The sequence below is a fragment of the Amblyraja radiata genome, chromosome 6 (genome assembly GCF_010909765.2).
Source record: "Amblyraja radiata isolate CabotCenter1 chromosome 6, sAmbRad1.1.pri, whole genome shotgun sequence".
Classification (NCBI taxonomy): Eukaryota; Metazoa; Chordata; class Chondrichthyes; order Rajiformes; family Rajidae; genus Amblyraja; species Amblyraja radiata.
In genome coordinates this window covers 16863941-16885248 of record NC_045961.1, presented here as the reverse complement: position 1 = coordinate 16885248, position 21308 = coordinate 16863941, and the positions used below count along the sequence as shown (strand labels likewise).

General features: G+C 41.3%; 1 protein-coding gene across 1 annotated transcript in view; it reads left to right on the top strand.

Annotated features, from left to right (window-relative positions):
• The first annotated feature begins 403 nt into the window (after positions 1-403).
• The window catches only part of trpc4 (transient receptor potential cation channel subfamily C member 4), a 33744-nt gene continuing 12839 nt past the window's right edge, over positions 404-21308 (top strand). The window contains exons 1-3 of the mRNA XM_033022242.1: positions 404-803; positions 12122-12640; positions 15711-16047. Coding sequence (XP_032878133.1) covers positions 426-803; positions 12122-12640; positions 15711-16047 — 1234 coding nt within the window. The 5' untranslated portion in view covers positions 404-425. The remainder of the gene's footprint in view (positions 804-12121; positions 12641-15710; positions 16048-21308) is intronic.

The window sequence follows — 21308 nt, the reverse complement described above, 5'->3', positions numbered from 1 at the left end:
GAGGCAGGAAACATGTTCCTGATGTTGGGGGAGTCCAGACCAGGGGCCACAGTTTAAGAATAAGGGGTAAGCCATTTAGAACAGAGATGAGGAAACACATTTTCACACAGTGAGTTGAGTCTGTGGAATTCTCTGCCTCAGAGGGCGGTGGAGGCCGGTTATCTGGATACTTTCAAGAGAGAGCTAGATAGGGCTCTTAAAGATAGTGGAGTCAGGGGATATGAGGATAGGGCAGGAACGAGATGCTGATTGTGGATGATTGTGATCACATTGAATGGCGGTGCTGGCTCAAAGGGCCAAATGGCCTACTCCTGCACCTATTGTCTATTGTCAGACTTCCAATATTTGTTTATCTTGACTTTTTGATAAAAATATTATTCTGCTTTACTGTTTTTTTAGAAACAAGACTTTGACATTAATGAAGAATGGCTCAGCTGTACTACAAAAGAAGTGATAATGCACCCTATAGAGACCGAATTTCTCTTCGCATTGTGAGAGCAGAATCAGAACTCTCTCCTGCAGAGAAGAGTTACCTGAGCGCTGTTGAGAAAGGTGATTACGCAAGTGTAAAGCAAGCACTCGAAGAAGCTGAAATTTATTTTAAAATCAACATTAATTGCATTGATCCTCTGGGACGAACTGCACTTCTCATAGGCATTGAAAATGAGAACTTGGAAATCATTGAACTTCTTCTGAGTTTCAATGTATACATAGGAGATGCTCTTCTACATGCCATCAGGAAGGAAGTAGTTGGAGCGGTTGAACTACTATTGAATCATAAGAAACCTAGTGGAGAAAAGCAAGTAAGTACATGAATAATGAATGACTTTTCTGAATTCTTAGTAGTTAATTATCCTGCGGCATGTTCTTTTCATTCTACAGGTTCTTTATAAGGAAAGTGCAATTCAGATATGGGGAATTTTACACAGCCTAATTTGTTCAGCTGCCATTATTTGATACAATAATATTTTCCCACAGTGGAAATGTCAATGACTTGTGGGCATAGCCTTAAGATGAGAGGGGAAAGGTTTAACGGAGATGTGTGGACCAAGTTTTACACAGAGCATGGTGGGTGCCTGGAACACGGTGCCAGGGTTGGTGGTGCAAGCAGATACGATAGTGGTTTAAGATGCTTTCGGATAGGCAAATGGATTGGGAGGGATATGGAACACGTGCAGGCAGTTTAACTTGGCATCATGCTCGGTGTGAACATTTTGGGCCAAAGTGCCTGTTCCTGTGCTATACTGTTCTATGAGAAAGGTTGAATAGATACTGGAAGAACATAGTTGAGCTCTGATCCAACATACAGACAATAAATAGTAGGGTTAATCATGCAGAAAGAAAAATAAATATTTAATAACTACACTTAAGTGAGATTAACATAGATGGATACGGTAATAATATTTTTGAAGATATGTGTTAAGTTTCATAAAATATTAATTAATCCTAAATTATTTAACGGATAAATAGCAACCTGCAGATTAATTTTAGTCACCAAGGCAAATTCTTTGTATGTATACATACTTGGCTAATAAAATGTATTTAATTCAATTCAATTCAATGCACATTTGTATTTTCTCAAAATGTTCCTTTTTATTAGCATAAATTATTACAAACAGAGAGGAATTCAACAACGTGTGCTTTCAGAAATAAAGTTGCTGAATTCTAGTCTTTATCCTCTGCCCACTTCTGGCTTTTTCAAGTACCAAATGGTTCATTAATATAATGACATATGCTTATTGCGATATCTCTGGAATGATAACAACTGTTCAAGAGAGGGTTGCAGGAGGGAGGCATCCATAGAGCAATTGGGTAGAATTGATCCAAGAGCAACAGAGGTAACATGTTATATATATATCTATATATATATTGGATGCATTGGTTACTCATTTATCTTGCTAAACCGTTAAGTATATTCAATGTTATTTTGCACGTTTAGGAGCTTGGACACATAGGAATTCCTCATCAAAAGATAAAAAATAAAAAGTCCTTTTGAAATCACCACCTACTGTCCTGGTAGTCATATAACAATAATAGAATTGCTCACTTACCCTGGCCATCAATCACTAGCATTTAGCCTACTACAGACACAGAGATGAGGTGAGGAACCTCCCTGTGAGCGTTTGGCAATGTCAGCAGTGTCCAGTTTCAACTGTTCTCTCTTCTCCTCCACCTCAAGCATTCTTCATTTAATATGTTATGTCTGAAACAGCTCAAATGCTATGGTTCAAAATATCTTCTGAAGTAGATCTGTTCAATCTGCATTTGAATGAATTGGTGCAACTTGGTTCCATTGACTCTTGATGGAGTGTTTGTTTTATTAGCTTATACCTACTGAAATAATGACCCAGAATCTGCACAAAGTAGTTATTCACAGTCTTTGAGTTGATTCTTTTTCCTCATACCTCAGATCTAACTAATTTCATGATAAGAATTGTTAAAATTGCTCGGTGACAAAACTATTGCAGCATCAATGACATAGGTTAGTCATGGCCAAGCAAACTGCTGATTGAAAGACAAAGTGCTAGAATAACTCAGCCGGTCAGGCAGCATCTTTGGACCGAATGGACAGAGGATATTTTAAGTCAGGACCCTTCTTCAGGCTGATGGAGTAGGGGGGAAATGGTGGAAAAGAGAGAGAGTGTTTGGGAAAGAGGAGTGAAATGTAAAGGGGAGGAGGCTATGGATGGAAGGGGACAGGGGGAAGGAGGGATATCGGTGGAAGGTGAGGGATGGGAGATGAGAATACGGAGGAGCAGAAAGAAACAGGGGAAATGTGTGAGCACCAGGGTGGGGAGAGGAAAGGGGAGGGGGTTATTACTTGAAATTGGAGAGTTGAATGTTAATACCATTGGGTTGTAGGCTTCCCCATCAGAACATCCGGTGCTAGAAGAACAGTACCTTCTATTCTGCTTAGGCAACCTACAGTATATCCCAATGGTATGAACATTGAATTCTCCAATTTAAAGCAATCCCACCTCTCCCTGGCCCCCACTCCTTACCTTACCCTGGTGTAGACACATTTTTCTCGTCATCTTGGTCCTTAGACCTCCCATAGGGTCCCCTCCCCTCTCATCTCAAAGCCTCTATTTCCCTTTTATCCATCCCTCATTCCTTCCTCTCACCCGGCTTTACATTCCACTCCTCTCCTTTCCTTATCTGACACCCTTTTGTCATCTTTTCACCTCTAGTCTCTGCTACTTACTCCACCCGTCTGCCATTCACCCCTGCCCTCACCTGTATTCACCTATCACTTGCCTAGCTTTGCCCCATCCCTACCTCAGATGCTACCTGACCCACTCAGTTTCTCCAGCGCTTTGTTTTGCTCATGATTTCAGCATCTGCAGTCCCTTGTGTCTCCTGCTGATTAACACCTTTTCTAAATTGATGAATCAATACTCCTCCATGTTGAATGTCACATGGAAGAAATACAGCAACCAACGAGGGCACAGGAATGTACTGTGTTGGGAACGTCATTGTTCAACACTAAGATTGGTGTTGTTGGTGATTCGCTTGACTGTGCTGTTTACAATGCAGCAGTATTGGGGTCCCAGCAGATGCTAACACAGTCAACAGGATGTTTAAACCTGCTTTGATCACATTTTTACCAATCCAACTGCTGCCTGTTTGTTTGCCCATGACAGTTCTGCCATGAATAACTGCTACAGTCTTTGTGGCAAGAAGTTCTTATCATCGCACAGAGGATCTCTATAATTTGCTGCTGCTCATGAAGGTTGACAAATCTCCGGGACCTGATCATATATATCTAAGGACACTGCTGGGGCCATTGCTGTTTATTATCTAATCAATGATTTGGATGAGAACATACATGGATGATTAGCAAGTTTGCAGATGCCACTAAAATTGTTGGTGTTGTAGATGGTAAAGATAGTTGTCAAAGATTACAGCAGGATCTTGATCAGTTGGGCAGGTGGGCTGAGGAATGGTTAATGGAATTTAATATTGAGAAATGTGTGGTGTTGCATTTTGGGAAGTCTAACATGGGCAGGACCTACAGAGTGAATGGTAGGGTTCTGATGAGTGTTGTGGAGTAGAGAGATCTAGGAGTGCAGGTACGTAGTTCCTTGAAAGTGGTGTCACAGGTGGATAGGGTGGCCAAGAAGGCTTTTGGCACATCAGTTGGAGTATAGAGGTTGGGAGATCATGTTACAGTTATATGATACGTTGGTGAGGCCACATTTTGAGTATGGTGTTAAATTTTGGTCACCATGTCATAGGAAAGATGTCGTCAAGCTTAAAAGATTTCAGAGAAGATTTACCAGGATATTGCCAGGACTCAAGGGACTGAGCTATAGGGAGAGGTTGAGCAGGCTAGGGCTTTATTCCTTGGAGCGCAGGAGGATGAGGGATGATCGTATAGAGGTATAAAAAATCATGAGAGGAATAGATTTGGTAAAGCACAGAGTCTTTTGCCCCGAGTAGAGGAATCGAGAACTATAGTACATAGGTTTAAGGTGAGGGGGGAAAGATTTATTGGGAATCTGAGGGGTAACTTTATTTACACAAAGGGTGGTCGGTTTATAGAACAAGCTGCCGGAAGAAGTCGTTGAGGCAGGTATCATCGCTATGTTTAAGAAACATTTAGATAGGGTAGGTTTAGAGGGCTATGAGCCAAGCAAGTTGGATTAGTTTAGATGGGGCATGTTGGTTGGCATGGGCAAGTTTGGCCAAAGGGCCTGTTTCCACGCTCTATGACTATGACTATTATATAGCTCTACCATTGTAATAATTACAATGCAGAACACATCTGGTAATTCAAGTTCAAGTTCAAGTTCAAGTGAGTTTATTGTCATGTGTCCCTGTATAGGACAATGAAATTCTTGCTTTGCTTAAGCACACAGAAAATAGTAGGCATTTACTACAAAACAGATAAATGTGTCCATATACCATGATATAAATATATACACACATGAATAAATAAACTGGTAGTGCAAATAACAGAAAGTGGTTGCTAATAATCAGAGTTTTGTCCGAGCCAGGTTTAATAGCCTGATGGCTGAGGGGAAGTAACTATTCCTGAACCTGGTTGTTGCAGTCTTCAGGCTCCTGTACCTTCTACCTGAAGGTAGCAGGGAGATGAGTGTGTGGCCAGGATGGTGTGGGTCTTTGATGATACTGCCAGCCTTTTTGAGGCAGCGACTGCGATAAATCCCCTCGATGGAAGGAAGGTCAGAGCCGATGATGGACTGGGCAGTGTTTACTACTTTTTGTAGTCTTTTCCTCTCCAGGGCGCTCAAATTACCGAACCAAGCCACGATGCAACCGGTCAGCATGCTCTCGACTGTGCACCTGTAGAAGTTAGAGAGAGTCTTCCTTGACAATCCGACTCTCCGTAATCTTCTCAGAAAGTAGAGGCGCTGATGTGCTTTTTTGATGATTGCATTAGTGTTCTCGGACCAGGAAAGATCTTCAGAGATGTGCACGCCCAGGAATTTGAAGCTCTTGACCCTTTCAACCATCGACCCGTTGATATATGTATTTATGTATTCAGGAAACAACATAAACGCATTACATACCACAATTTATAATTTCAAGATCAGCATATCTTTGTGCCTTAGAATTGCCAACCTGGTGATGTTATAAACTGGATTACACAGAAGAAAAGTGGGCAGTCATGCACTTCGGTAGTACTCTACCAAAATAGGAACTCAAGGGGCAGCGTTTTCACACACAGGGTGGTGGGTATATCAACGAGCTACTCTCCTCTCCTCTCTTTTCCTCACCTTTTCTCTCCTCTCCCCTCTCATCTCCTCTCCTTTACTCCCCTCCGCTCCCCTCTCCACTGCTCTCCTTCTCCCCACATCTACTCCCCACATCTCCTCTCCCCTCGTCCCCCCCCCTTTCACCCCCTCCTCTCTCCCCCCCACCCTCTCCCTCTCTCTCCTCTCCCCTCAAATCCTTTGGAATTCTCTGCCTCAGAGGGCGATGGAGGCAGGTTCACTGGATGCTTTCAAGAGAGAGCTAGATAGGGTTCTTAAAAATAGCTGAGTCAGGGGATATGGGGAGAAGGCAGGAACGGGGTACCAATTGGGGATGATCAGCCATGATCACATTAAATGGCGGTGTTGGCTCGAAGGGCCTAATGGCCTACTCCTGAACCTATTTTCTATTGTCTATTGTGCACCAGAGGAGGTAGTTGACGCTGGTATATTAACAACATTTTAAAAACTTTTGGACAGGTACAAAGATAGGAAAGGTTTATAGGACGATGGGCCAAACACAGGCATGTGGAACCAAGCCAGGCCATCTTGAATTTCATGGGCCAGTTGGGCCAAAGGGCCTCTTTCCATGTTGTACAACTCTATGACCATGAAGCAAATTCTGTATGCATGTAAACATCAAAACGTGGATTACTTTAGATATAAGCTGATGAGTGGCAAGAGACATTTGTTTCACACAGCAACCAAGCAATGATCATCTCCCTCAGATATCTGCCAACCATCTCTCTCTGACATTCAATGGCATTAGTTTATTTAAATTATCTTCCATAACAAACTGTCCAACACAACATTAAAATATAAGCCATCCAGGAATGAAAACATTAAGTACAGGTAGACAAAAATGCTGGAGGAACTCAGCGGGTGAGGCAGCATCCATGGAGAGAAGGAATAGGCGACGTTTCGGGTCGAGACCCTTCTTCAGACTGATGTTGGAGGGGGGGGGGGGGGGGGTGCGGGAAAAATAAAGGAAGATGCGGAGGCTGTAAGCTTGTGGGAGAGCTGGGATGGGGAAGGAGGGAGAAAGCAAGGACGATCTGAAATTAGAGAAGTCAATATTCATACCGCTGGGTGTAAACTACCCAAGCGAAATATGAGATGCTGTCCTCCAATTTGCGCTGGGCCTCGCTCTGGCAATGGAGGAGGGCCAGGACAGAAAGGTCGGATTCGGAATGGGAGGGGGAGTTGAAGTGCTGAGCCACTGGGAGATCAGGTTTGTGAGTGCGAACTGAGCGGAGGTGTTGGGCGAGTAACCTGAAGGCAATGATTTTGTTTACACAAAGGGTGGTGGGTTTATAGAACAAGCTGCCGGAAGAAGTCGTTGAGGCAGGTATCATCGCTATGTTTAAGAAACATTTAGATAGGGTAGGTTTAGAGGGCTATGAGCCAAGCAAGTTGGATTAGTTTAGATGGGGCATGTTGGTTGGCATGGGCAAGTTTGGCCAAAGGGCCTGTTTCCACGCTCTATGACTCTATGACTATTATATAGCTCTACCATTGTAATAATTACAATGCAGAACACATCTGGTAATTCAAATTTATGTATTCAGGAAACAACATAAACGCATTACATACCACAATTTATAATTTCAAGATCAGCATATCTTTGTGCCTTAGAATTGCCAACCTGGTGATGTTATAAACTGGATTACACAGAAGAAAAGTGTGCAGTCATGCACTTCGGTAGTACTCTACCAAAATAGGAACTCAAGGGGCAGCGTTTTCACACACAGGGTGGTGGGTATATCAACGAGCTACTCTCCTCTCCTCTCTTTTCCTCACCTTTTCTCTCCTCTCCCCTCTCATCTCCTCTCCTTTACTCCCCTCCGCTCCCCTCTCCACTGCTCTCCTTCTCCCCACATCTACTCCCCACATCTCCTCTCCCCTCGTCCCCCCCCCCTTTCACCCCCTCCTCTCTCCCTCCCACCCTCTCCCTCTCTCTCCTCTCCCCTCAAATCCTTTGGAATTCTCTGCCTCAGAGGGCGATGGAGGCAGGTTCACTGGATGCTTTCAAGAGAGAGCTAGATAGGGTTCTTAAAAATAGCTGAGTCAGGGGATATGGGGAGAAGGCAGGAACGGGGTACCAATTGGGGATGATCAGCCATGATCACATTAAATGGCGGTGTTGGCTCGAAGGGCCTAATGGCCTACTCCTGAACCTATTTTCTATTGTCTATTGTGCACCAGAGGAGGTAGTTGACGCTGGTATATTAACAACATTTTAAAAACTTTTGGACAGGTACAAAGATAGGAAAGGTTTATAGGACGATGGGCCAAACACAGGCATGTGGAACCAAGCCAGGCCATCTTGAATTTCATGGGCCAGTTGGGCCAAAGGGCCTCTTTCCATGTTGTACAACTCTATGACCATGAAGCAAATTCTGTATGCATGTAAACATCAAAACGTGGATTACTTTAGATATAAGCTGATGAGTGGCAAGAGACATTTGTTTCACACAGCAACCAAGCAATGATCATCTCCCTCAGATATCTGCCAACCATCTCTCTCTGACATTCAATGGCATTAGTTTATTTAAATTATCTTCCATAACAAACTGTCCAACACAACATTAAAATATAAGCCATCCAGGAATGAAAACATTAAGTACAGGTAGACAAAAATGCTGGAGGAACTCAGCGGGTGAGGCAGCATCCATGGAGAGAAGGAATAGGCGACGTTTCGGGTCGAGACCCTTCTTCAGACTGATGTTGGAGGGGGGGGGGGGGGGGTTGCGGGAAAAATAAAGGAAGATGCGGAGGCTGTAAGCTTGTGGGAGAGCTGGGATGGGGAAGGAGGGAGAAAGCAAGGACGATCTGAAATTAGAGAAGTCAATATTCATACCGCTGGGTGTAAACTACCCAAGCGAAATATGAGATGCTGTCCTCCAATTTGCGCTGGGCCTCGCTCTGGCAATGGAGGAGGGCCAGGACAGAAAGGTCGGATTCGGAATGGGAGGGGGAGTTGAAGTGCTGAGCCACTGGGAGATCAGGTTTGTGAGTGCGAACTGAGCGGAGGTGTTGGGCGAGTAACCTGAAGGCAATGATTTTGTTTACACAAAGGGTGGTGGGTTTATAGAACAAGCTGCCGGAAGAAGTCGTTGAGGCAGGTATCATCGCTATGTTTAAGAAACATTTAGATAGGGTAGGTTTAGAGGGCTATGAGCCAAGCAAGTTGGATTAGTTTAGATGGGGCATGTTGGTTGGCATGGGCAAGTTTGGCCAAAGGGCCTGTTTCCACGCTCTATGACTCTATGACTATTATATAGCTCTACCATTGTAATAATTACAATGCAGAACACATCTGGTAATTCAAATTTATGTATTCAGGAAACAACATAAACGCATTACATACCACAATTTATAATTTCAAGATCAGCATATCTTTGTGCCTTAGAATTGCCAACCTGGTGATGTTATAAACTGGATTACACAGAAGAAAAGTGTGCAGTCATGCACTTCGGTAGTACTCTACCAAAATAGGAACTCAAGGGGCAGCGTTTTCACACACAGGGTGGTGGGTATATCAACGAGCTACTCTCCTCTCCTCTCCTTTCCTCACCTTTTCTCTCCTCTCCCCTCTCATCTCCTCTCCTTTACTCCCCTCCGCTCCCCTCTCCACTGCTCTCCTTCTCCCCACATCTACTCCCCACATCTCCTCTCCCCTCGTCCCCCCCCCCTTTCACCCCCTCCTCTCTCCCCCCCACCCTCTCCCTCTCTCTCCTCTCCCCTCAAATCCTGTGGAATTCTCTGCCTCAGAGGGCGACGGAGGCAGGTTCACTGGATGCTTTCAAGAGAGAGCTAGATAGGGTTCTTAAAAATAGCTGAGTCAGGGGATATGGGGAGAAGGCAGGAACGGGGTACCAATTGGGGATGATCAGCCATGATCACATTAAATGGCGGTGTTGGCTCGAAGGGCCTAATGGCCTACTCCTGAACCTATTTTCTATTGTCTATTGTCCACCAGAGGAGGTAGTTGACGCTGCTATATTAACAACATTTTAAAAACTTTTGGACAGGTACAAAGATAGGAAAGGTTTATAGGACGATGGGCCAAACACAGGCATGTGGAACCAAGCCAGGCCATCTTGAATTTCATGGGCCAGTTGGGCCAAAGGGCCTCTTTCCATGTTGTACAACTCTATGACCATGAAGCAAATTCTGTATGCATGTAAACATCAAAACGTGGATTACTTTAGATATAAGCTGATGAGTGGCAAGAGACATTTGTTTCACACAGCAACCAAGCAATGATCATCTCCCTCAGATATCTGCCAACCATCTCTCTCTGACATTCAATGGCATTAGTTTCATTTAAATTATCTTCCATAACAAACTGTCCAACACAACATTAAAATATAAGCCATCCAGGAATGAAAACATTAAGTACAGGTAGACAAAAATGCTGGAGGAACTCAGCGGGTGAGGCAGCATCCATGGAGAGAAGGAATAGGTGACGTTTCGGGTCGAGACCCTTCTTCAGACTGATGTTGGAGGGGGGGGGGGGGGTTGCGGGAAAAATAAAGGAAGATGCGGAGGCTGTAAGCTTGTGGGAGAGCTGGGATGGGGAAGGAGGGAGAAAGCAAGGACGATCTGAAATTAGAGAAGTCAATATTCATACCGCTGGGTGTAAACTACCCAAGCGAAATATGAGGTGCTGTTCCTCCAATTTGCGCTGGGCCTCGCTCTGGCAATGGAGGAGGGCCAGGACAGAAAGGTCGGATTCGGAATGGGAGGGGGAGTTGAAGTGCTGAGCCACTGGGAGATCAGGTTTGTGAGTGCGAACTGAGCGGAGGTGTTGGGCGAGTAACCTGAAGGCAATGATTTTGTTGTTATTTATATTTTATTTAATTTTATTTTTTTTTTGTTTTCTTTTTCTCACTTTCAAGAACGCAGTTTACTTAACCATCATCATGCATTTAACGGCAACTACTGCGCACTACACTCCACTACTATCCCCATTCTTCTCTTCTTTCTCTTTTCTCTTTTTCAATTATTGGTTAAAGTTTTTTAAAAAAGAAGTTGTACACGAAATGTATTATGTTGCATATCATGATTGAGATGTATGTACATTGCTTCTAATGGGTAGTTTACACCCCATCATCATGCATTTAACGGCAACTACTGCGCACTACACTCCACTACTATCCCCATTCTTCTCTTCTTTCTCTTTTCTCTTTTTCAATTATTGGTTAAAGTTTTTAAAAAAAGAAGTTGTACACGAAATGTATTATGTTGCATATCATGATTGAGATGTATGTACATTGCTTCTAATGGGTAGTTTACACCCCAGCGGTATGAACATTGACTTCTCTAATTTCAGATAGTCCTTGCTTTCTCCTTCCTTCCCCTCCCCCTTCCCAGCTCTCCCACAAGCCTACTGCCTATGCCTCTTCGTTTCTTTTTCCCGCCCCCCCCCCGACATCAGTCTGAAGAAGAGTCTCAACCTGAAACGTCACCTATTCCTTCTCTCCATAGATGTTGCCTCACCTGCTGAGTTCCTCCAGCATTTTTGTCGACCTTCGATTTTTCCAGCATCTGTAGTTCTTTCTTAAACATTAAGTACAGTATCTTTTCACACAATGTATCCAATGTCTGTGTGTGTGCTGTGTTATTTTTAAATCTTTAAAACATATCGCCAGTTTTTTATTGGATAAGATCATCAAGGGATATGGATCAAGGGCAGGTCATTATATTTAAGATACAGGCCAGCCATGGTCAAAGTTAATGTCAGAATAAATCTGCAGTCAGGAAATGACTGATTAGAAGTAACTTCAAGTTTCCGCTAAAATTAATTTTCAAGTCACAAACTTAAAATCTTTTAAGAATCAGCATGATTGCTATTTGATTAAAGTAGGATTGCTTCTTATTTCCTATCCATTAAAAAAATACCTATTCTTGCATTTATGAGGATAATTTCATTAATACAGCTGTCAAGGGAAATTTTTGAGAATAATCTCTGGCTTTCCATCTGTGAGTAATTGGATTTAAAATATTTGAAGGTAAATCTAAACTGGATCATTTAATAGTTTCATTGCAATGCATCAGTATACGTGTCTGGTGATTTACAAGTCTTTGAAACGAGGAAAAAGAAAATGTGCCACTTGTCCATCCAGGATAGTGAGTGTAGTTTGAAGAACAAACTTGAATCAATGTACCTCTCAAAATCAATGGCCTGTTTTGGGAGCGTTGTGAATTAAACCAGATTCCAAACACAGCATTAGTGCTTCTCTGTTCAAAATTTCCTGATTTCTTTCCATTGATTCAATCATTTCTACCCAAATTGCATCTAAAGCCAACTGAACACAAACTTGTGAATTCCACTATGTGTTTTGAGCTAAACTTAGGTTCAGCTCAAAATAATACATGTCCTGTTTGTTCCACAGGTTCCACCAATACTACTGGATAAACAGTATTCAGAATTTACACCAGATATTACACCAATAATTCTCGCAGCTCACACCAACAATTATGAGATAATAAAACTGCTTGTTCAAAGAGGAGTCTCTATACCGCAGCCTCATGAAGTTCGTTGTAACTGTGTTGAGTGTGTTTCCAGCTCGGATGTTGACAGTTTGCGTCATTCCCGATCAAGGCTGAACATATACAGAGCTTTAGCAAGCCCATCTTTGGTTGCTTTATCAAGTGAAGACCCCTTTCTAACAGCATTTCATTTGAGCTGGGAGCTTCAGGAACTAAGTAAAGTAGAAAATGAATTTAAATCAGAGTATGAAGAATTATCTCATCAATGTGAATCATTCGCAAAAGATTTATTGGACCAGACAAGGAGCTCCAAAGAATTAGAAATTATACTTAATTATAGAGATGACAATAGCATTCTGGAAGTCCAGACAACAAATGATCTTTCCAGATTAAAGCTGGCAATTAAGCATCATCAGAAAGAGGTAAGACTTTCTGATATTTTATGTCAGTTTGTTGTATGAATAGTCAATAGAATGAGCACCATTAAAATTAAACTAATGAGTCAGCACTATTCGAGATTATAATCTAGATTTTTTCATGCTAGGAGAACGTGGAAGTGAAAGATAATGATAGTTCATTACAAGTTAGAAAATATTTTTACTTGAAGTAATTAATATAATTGGAATAATATTAGAATACAAAATGTTAGTTTTGCAAAATATCTGGTTATAAACCTAAAGACATTGATAGTGTTTGTATAGTTCAGTAGACATAAGTAAGAACACACTTTTTCATTCAATCATTGTTCATTTAGAAATGAATTAGAATAATTTCAATAATTGTCTGTAACGTCTTGTTTACTTCTTTATATACAAAAGATCTCTGTGCATTGAATTGTATTTTCTCATTCCATCAATCTAATATTAATCAATTGGCCAATAATTTTATTGGATGCATTAATTATGTAAAAAATACTTTATTTACTGTGGGATTTAACTTTCCTTTTGACACGAGGAGAATCCTGATTTAAGAAGTCTGAGTGCAGGGAAGATTCACAAGGATGTTGCCAGGACTTGAGGGCCAGACCTATAGAGGGAGTGGTTAGGTAGGCTAGGACTATATTCTTTGGAGTGCAGGAGACCGAGGGGTGATTTTATAGAGGTGTATAAAATCATAAATTGAATAGGTAGGATGAATGCACAGAATACGTTAAGATGAAGCTCCTGATTCCATGCTGCATGACTCTGACTCAAGTCGAAATGGTCACTGGTGCATAAAGAAACCAAGATCTCATCTTTCTATCTTGACATTCTACTATATGAACAACAAGATAGAAACAGAAAAGGGAGAAAACTGTGGTTGAGCCAGAAGGGTTCTTAACCAAGTGAAATATATTATATGTCAGAAAGAACACCTGGGAATGAAAAGATCCTCAGAGATTGGAGCCTAGGAAACCAAATCCTAGAGTCCTGTTGTTAATGGGAATCATTGATCCGAAGTGATGGCACCGGATGTTGTACTGATTCTGTGACAAATGATAGATAAGTAGAGAGTTCACACTGTATAGTTTGGGGAACTCTGTTAATTCAATTTCAAGAGTTCCTGAAGTCACAAAGAGCCAGAATTAAGTAATGTTGATATTGATAGCTTCTGAAGCACCAACTAGAATTTCAATGGATACCTTGAAAGTAAACCTGAAGGCAATGATTTTGCTGGGCATCTCTGCTTGGCATTAACAAATCTGTAATTATATCTGATTTTATATTCAGCACAAAGGATCTGCAAAAAATGGATGGCCTGCTTTCCAGGGACTGGTTGTAGATTAATTACTTAAGACATCCTCCATTACGTCTTAAGGTTATGCAATTGGAGCAGAATTAGGCCAATTAGTGCATCAAGTCTACTACGCCATTCAATCTATCTATCTCTCCTAACCCCATTCTCCTGCCTTCTCCCCATGACCTCTGACACCTGTAGTAATCAATAATTTATCTCTGCCTTAAATGTATCCATTGACGGCCTCCACAGCCTTCTGTGACAGAATTCCACAGATTCACCACCCTCTGACTAAAGAAATTCCTCCTCATCTCCTTCCTAAAGGTACGTCCTTTAATTCTGAGGCTATGACCTCTGGTCCTAGACTCTCCCACTAGTGGAAATATCCTCTCCACATCCACTCTATCCAAGCCTTGCACTATTTGGTAACTTTCAATGAGGTTCCCCCTCATCCTTCCAAACTCCGGCGAGTACAGACCCAGTGCCGTCAAACGCTCATCATATGTTAACCCAATCATTCCTGGGATCATTCTTGTAAACCTCCTCTGGATCCTCTCCAGAGCCAGCACATCCTTCTCAGATATGGGGCACAAAATTGCTCACAATACTCCGAATGAGGCCTGCTTAACGCCTTACAGAGCCTCAGCATTACATCCCTGTTTTTGTATTCTAGTTCTCTTGAAATAATTGCTAGCATTACGTTTGCCTTCCTTACTACCAACTCGAATTGCAAATTAATCTTTTGGGAATCCTGCACTAGCATTCCCAAGTCCCTTTGCACCTCCAATTTCTGGATTATCTCCCCATTTAGAAAGTAGCCTACATCTTTATTCTTATTACCAAAATGCATGGCTCCACACTTTGTTACACTGTATTCCATCTGCCACTTCTTTGTCCACTCTCCAAACCTGTCCAAGCCGTTCTGCAGTGCCGTTCTGCATTGCTTTCTCTACACTACCTGCCCCTCCACCTATTTTTGGATAATCTACAAACTTGGCCACAAGACCTTCAATCCTCTCATCCAAATCATTAATATAGGTGAAGAGTAGCGACCCCAGCACCGACCCCTGCGGAACTCTGCTGGTCACTTGCAGCCCAACCACAAAAAGCCCCTTTTATTGCCACTAATTGCCTTTTATCATCCAGCCAACCTTCTATCCATGCAAGATACCATGGGCTCTCATCTTCCTGAGCAGCCTCACGTGTGACAACTTATCAAAGGCTTTCTGAAAGTCTAGGTAAACAACATCCACAGACTGTCCTGCTATTTACTTAATTTACTTCTTCTTCATTACCATTAGATAGATCAAGGTTCACTGTCATTTGACCACTGGAAAAAACCCTCAAACGCTGCATGAAATGTATTGATGCAATATATTTGTCAATGGTAAAGATGGGGCTGGATTGGTAATTACCCTCCATGATTCCAAACCATATCCTAATGTGAGTCACAGCATTTTAAGAGAACTGAAAAATATTGGCATGGGATTTGTCAAGAAAACGGCTCTTGAAGTATAAGGCTAAAATATTAACGTATGCAAATACTCTCATCCTCATTTCAGGTTGGTTTTAAGGCATAAACTATTTAATTACACTGAGTACATTGAAATCTATATTTTAAGCTCTAAAATACGATGCAACCTTGTTGATACTCGTTCGTATACATTGTGATGTGGCAAAGGGAATTTTCAATACATTTGAGTTTATCCTTCTCAGTTATATATCTTGTGCATTAATTCATTCTGCATTTTAAAATGTATAATTCTTGTCTTCTAGTTTGTTGCTCAGCCAAATTGTCAGCAGCTTCTTGCTTCCCGTTGGTACGACGAGTTTCCTGGCTGGAGACGGCGGCACTGGATTGTTAAATTCATAACCTGCATCAGCATTGGATTATTATTTCCAATTTTTTCTGTGTGCTATTTGATGGCACCGAAAAGCACATTAGGCCTTTTTATCAGGAAACCATTTATTAAGTTTATCTGCCATACTGCATCGTACTTGACCTTTCTTTTTATGCTATTAATGGCTTCTCAACACATTGCCCGGACTGATTTAAATATGCAAGGTCCTCCACCGACCATTGTGGAATGGATGATACTGCCCTGGGTGCTAGGTAACTTATTTGTATGTATATGCAAATATTACATTCAATGTAATGAAATAGTAGCTTAAGTATTATTATTGTGTATGTAACAGTAAATTTTCTGTTGTAGTTTTAGTGAACAAACTTCAATTCATTGTGGGTGATATAAATAGGGTGTTAAAATAATTTGAAAAGGCATCAGATATTAGAGTTCGTAAACTTTGAAATATGTTGCATTTCCCTGCATTAAATCAAAAGTAAACTATGTTTTGCTTAAATTAATGTTGTAAAGGAACAAAAGACATATAGTATTTGGATTGCTTGAGTCATGATCAAATTTTAAACCTATGTGGTCAGGATCAAACTCCGGGTCTCTGGTGCTGTAAGGCAGCAATTGTACTTTTGCACTACTGTACTGCTCATGTGTTACATTTTTGTGTGAGCTGTGATGCATTGGATAGCATTGTTGCCCCTAAGTTACTTCAGAGACTTACACATAAAAGATTAATGCAGAAGCAATACTATACTAGCACATGAAATGTTAAACTGGGAGCCTGCCTGTTCTCTCCTGGGACATTATTTCAAGAAGACCAGAGATGTTCCATATGTTATCTTGTCCAGCCACTATCTCTCAGCCCACATCATTGAGGATGGCACAATGGCACTGCTGGTAGAGCTGCTGCCTCATAGTGCCAGAGACCAGGGTTCAGTCCTGACATCAGGTGCGTTCTGTGTGCAGTTCTCCCTGTGACCTCATGGGTTTTTTCCGTGTGCACTGGTTTCCTCCCACAACTCAAAAAGACCTGCGGGTTTGTAGGTTAAATTGGCTCTGTAAATTCCCCCTGGTGTGTAGGGAGTGGATGAGAAAGCGGAATAACATAGAACTACTGTGAATGGGTGATCGATGGTTAGCATGGACATGTTGGGCTGAATGGTCAGTTTCTATGCTGTATCTCTACTGAGCTAAACTAAAAATCTTTTAAATCATGGTCATTATCTCGTTCCCGGGAGATTTTTGAGGTGCCAATTATGGTGACTATTTTTATTTCTTAGCTGTAATCTGCAATGAGTGATTATGAAATTAGCAGTGTTACAAAATTTTGAGATTTTAAAAATCAAGTCTGCAATTTACCCCATCAGATAAAGCATAAAAAGAAGTTTAATTTGACACCTAATTCACTTTCACATTTTCAGTATTAAAAAAGTTATGGCCATTTTCATACTCGGAAATTAGCATCTTGTTCCCTATTGCTTTTCCATTGACTTAACACAAAAGCTGTGATCAAGGACAGTCAAAAGCCCATAACTTTCTTAAAAATTAGGAGAACTGAATGACATTTTCAGTTATTATAGATTGAAGCATTCTGAAACAAATATGAAACAATCTTACTTGGATGACCTGAAATTAAAGCATATAATTAGTTAGTTACCCAATTGTTGCAAATTACAAAATTCAATTACTAGATCTAAACATCTATCCATTTCTTAAGAAAAGGTTAACAATTTTAAAAAGCCTAAGTGTCCATATAACATTCACACAAGAATTCACAATATAACATGATTTTTAAATCTTATTGTCATGAATTTATAGGCCAAATGGAAGGAATTTAGTGTAAATGAATGGGCATTTAAATCATCTTGCGATTTGGATTTTGTGGAACGCGCTGGTTTGGAACGTTGCGGTTGCAGTGAATTTAAATCCCATATCGGCAGGAAAAATACTGCCAGTTCGTATATTTACTTAATGACATTTTCGCATCGTGAAATTTTGATTAAAGGCATCCTAAGAAGTAAGTTTTATATGAAAAAATAAACGGAGTACCTAGCTTTGTCCCCTACGTGAGATCCGTCCCGTTGTCGACGTTGACGGCATTTGAAGATGATTTTAATGTTACTCCAACAATTAAATGATCCAGCGCTAACAGCCTGACAGAGATCGATTTGAATAGGCTGCAGAAAAATCGCATTTTAAACCCGCCCCCCTCTCAAAGGCGCCAAAGTCGCGCACACGGGCAGTGGCTGAACTGTAGCGAAGTTTTGTAACCTACCTAATGAAATCGTGAAGGGATCAAAGTGGTCCTGATCATTTTATTTTAAAATGAATCAATTAATGAATTTCCCTTTTTAAAAAAAACAGAAGAGTTGTTGATATATTTAATTGCACAGATGTATATTTTCTCCAATATATTCATTAAATGGCTGGGAATCCTCAATGCCATGTGGAGCATCTTAAAATAGAGATATAATTATAAAAATAACATCTCAAATTTTGTTTTGAAAAATATATTCTGGCTTATGAAAAATGTCGAATGTAAATGTTTAAACGTTGTTTATTATGCTTGCCTAAAAATGCAGAGTACATTATTGGCTTCACCAGCAGTCAGTTCAGAATGTTCTGTTTATTATCAACCCACCTGATGTTTCATTTCATTGAATCAGTGGAATGAAGTTCAGATTGGTTTTATATTCGGCAGACAGTTTGGTCTGTCTGATGAATCCAATATATTCAAGATCAAAATCTATTTCATTCTCCAATCTAATAATTTGATCAAATGTGTTTGATTTTATCTTAGCTGGTCCACAACTGTAGATTAACTATGGCTGCTTCTAGCATAGCACTGAGTGGGGAAAAAACTGCCCCTTAAATTAATTGCTGCAATTAGGCATTCATTATTTATAATTTGAGAAATTCTAAGAATATACCATAATTATATTCTGAGTGGCACAGTGATGCAGTTGGTAGAGCTGCTGCCTCACAACGCCAGAGACCTGGGTTTGATCCTGAGTTTGGGTGCTGTCTGTGTGGAGTTTGCACGTTCTCTCTGTGACTACATGGGTCTTCTCTGGGTGCTCCGGTTTTCTCAATGACTTGCAGGTTTGTAGATTAATTGGCCTTTGTAAATTTTCTCTGGTGCATAGGGAGAGGATGTGAAACATAGAACATGGAATTAGTGTGAACAGGTGATTGAGTGAGTTGGCAGAAGTCAGTTGGCATACCTGATTTTATGCTGCATCAATAGGCAATAGGTGCAGGAGTAGGCCATTTGGCCCTTCAATTCAATTCAATTCAATTCAATTCAACTTTAATGTCATTGCACAAATACTGGGTATGGGTACAACGAAATGCAGTTTTGCGTCAGTCCGTAGTAGTAGTGCAATATAGAAATTTAAGAAAAAAGAGGATACAGAATAAACAAAAATACAGAATAATTAAACAATGGGGACGGAGGGACTGGAGGAATCTATCGGCGGGACTCCGAGTTCAGCAATGCGACGGTACAATTGTAGAAGCTGTTCCTCATCCTACTGGTACGAGACCTGAGGCTCCTGTACCGCCTCCCTGATGGGAGGAGGGCAAACAGTCCATGGTTGGGGTGGGAGGGGTCTTTAATGATCTTCCCAGCCCGTTTCAGACACCGTTTTCGGTGGAGGGCATCCATGGCAGGGAGCGGGGCACCGATGATGTGCTGCGCGGTTTTCACCACCCGTTGTAGTGCCTTCCTGTCCGCAACAGTGCAACATTAAAGTTGAGTTGAATTGAATTGAATAATCCCTACTCTTTCTTTCCTGTCTTCCAACCAATTTTCCATCCATGTCAGTACCCTACCCCCAATACCATGTGCTCTAATTTTGCCCACTATTCTCCTATGTGGGACCTTATCAAATGCTTTCTGTAAGTCCAGGTACACTACATCTACTGGCTCTCCTTTGTCCATTTTCCTAGTTACCTCCTCAAGAAATTCCAGAAGATTAGTCAAGCATGATTTCCCCTTCATAAATCCATGCTGACTCGGACCGATCCTGTCACTGCTATCCAAATGTGCCGCTATTTCATCTTTTATAATTGACTCCAGCATCTTCCCCACCACTGATGTCAGGCTAACTGGTCTATAATTCCCTGTTTTCTCTCTCCCGCCTTTCTTAAAAAGTGGGGTAACATTAGCTACCCTCCAATCCACAGGAACATATCCTGAATCTATAGAACACTGGAAAATGATCACCAATGCATCTACAATTTCTAGAGCCACTTCCTTAAGTACGCTGGGATGCAGACCATCAGGCCCTGGGGATTTATCTGCCTTCAATCCCATCAGTCTACCCAACACCATTTCCTGTCTACTGTGAATTTCGTTCAGTTCTTCCATCATCCTAGAACCTCTGGCCACTAGTACATCAGGGAGATTGTTTGTGTCCTCCTTAGTGAAGATGGATCCAAAGTACCTGTTCAACGTCTGCCATTTCCATGTTTCCCATAATAAATTCACCTGTTTCTGTCTTCAAGGTTCCAATTTTGGTCTTAACTAATTTTTTCCTCTTCACATACCTAAAGAAGCTTTCACTATCCTCCTTTATATTCTTGGCTAGCTTACCTTTGCACCTCATTTTTTCTCCCTATATTGCCTTTTTAGTTATCTTCTGTTGCTCTTTAAAAGTTACCCAATCCTCTGGCTTCCCACTAATCTTTGCTATGTTATACTTCTTCTCCTTTATTTTTATATTGTCCCTGACTTCCCTTGTCAGCCACGGTCGCCCCTTACACCCCTTGGAATCTTTCTTTCTCTTTGGAATGAACTGATCCTGCACCTTCTGTATTGTTCCCTGAAATACCTGCCATTGTTGTTCCACTGTCATCCCTGCTAGGGTATCTTTCCAGTCAACTTTGGCCAGCTCCTCCTTCATGGTTCCATAGTCCCCTTTGTTCAACTGTAATACTGACACCTCCGATTTACCCTTCTCCCTCTCAAATTGTAGATGAAAACTTATCATATTATGGTCAGTACCTCCTAATGGCTCCTTAACCTCAAGTTCCCTTATCAAATCCCGTTCATTACACAACACTAAATCTAGAATTGCCTTCTCCCTGTGGCTCCAGTACAAGCTGCTCTAAGAATCCATCACGGAGGCACTCCACAAACTCCCTTTCTTGGGGTCCAGTACCAACCTGATTTTCCCAGTCTACTTGCATGTTGAAATCTCCCATAACAACCCTAATTACCTTTACAACATGCCAATTTTAACTTTTGATTCAACTTGCACCCTATGTTCAGGCTACTGTTTGGGGGCCTGTAGATAAGTCCCATTAGGGTATTTTTACCCTTACAATTCCTTAGTTCTATCCATACTGACTCCACATCTCCTGTTTCAATGTCACCCCTTGCATGGGACTGAATTGTCAATCTGATTGACTGATCGATGTTGATCAATCAACATGAAATGAGAGAAATGTATTTTACTTCAAATCGAAAGGTGGAACTCACTGCTGCTTGTCATAATTAAGAATTTTAATTAAT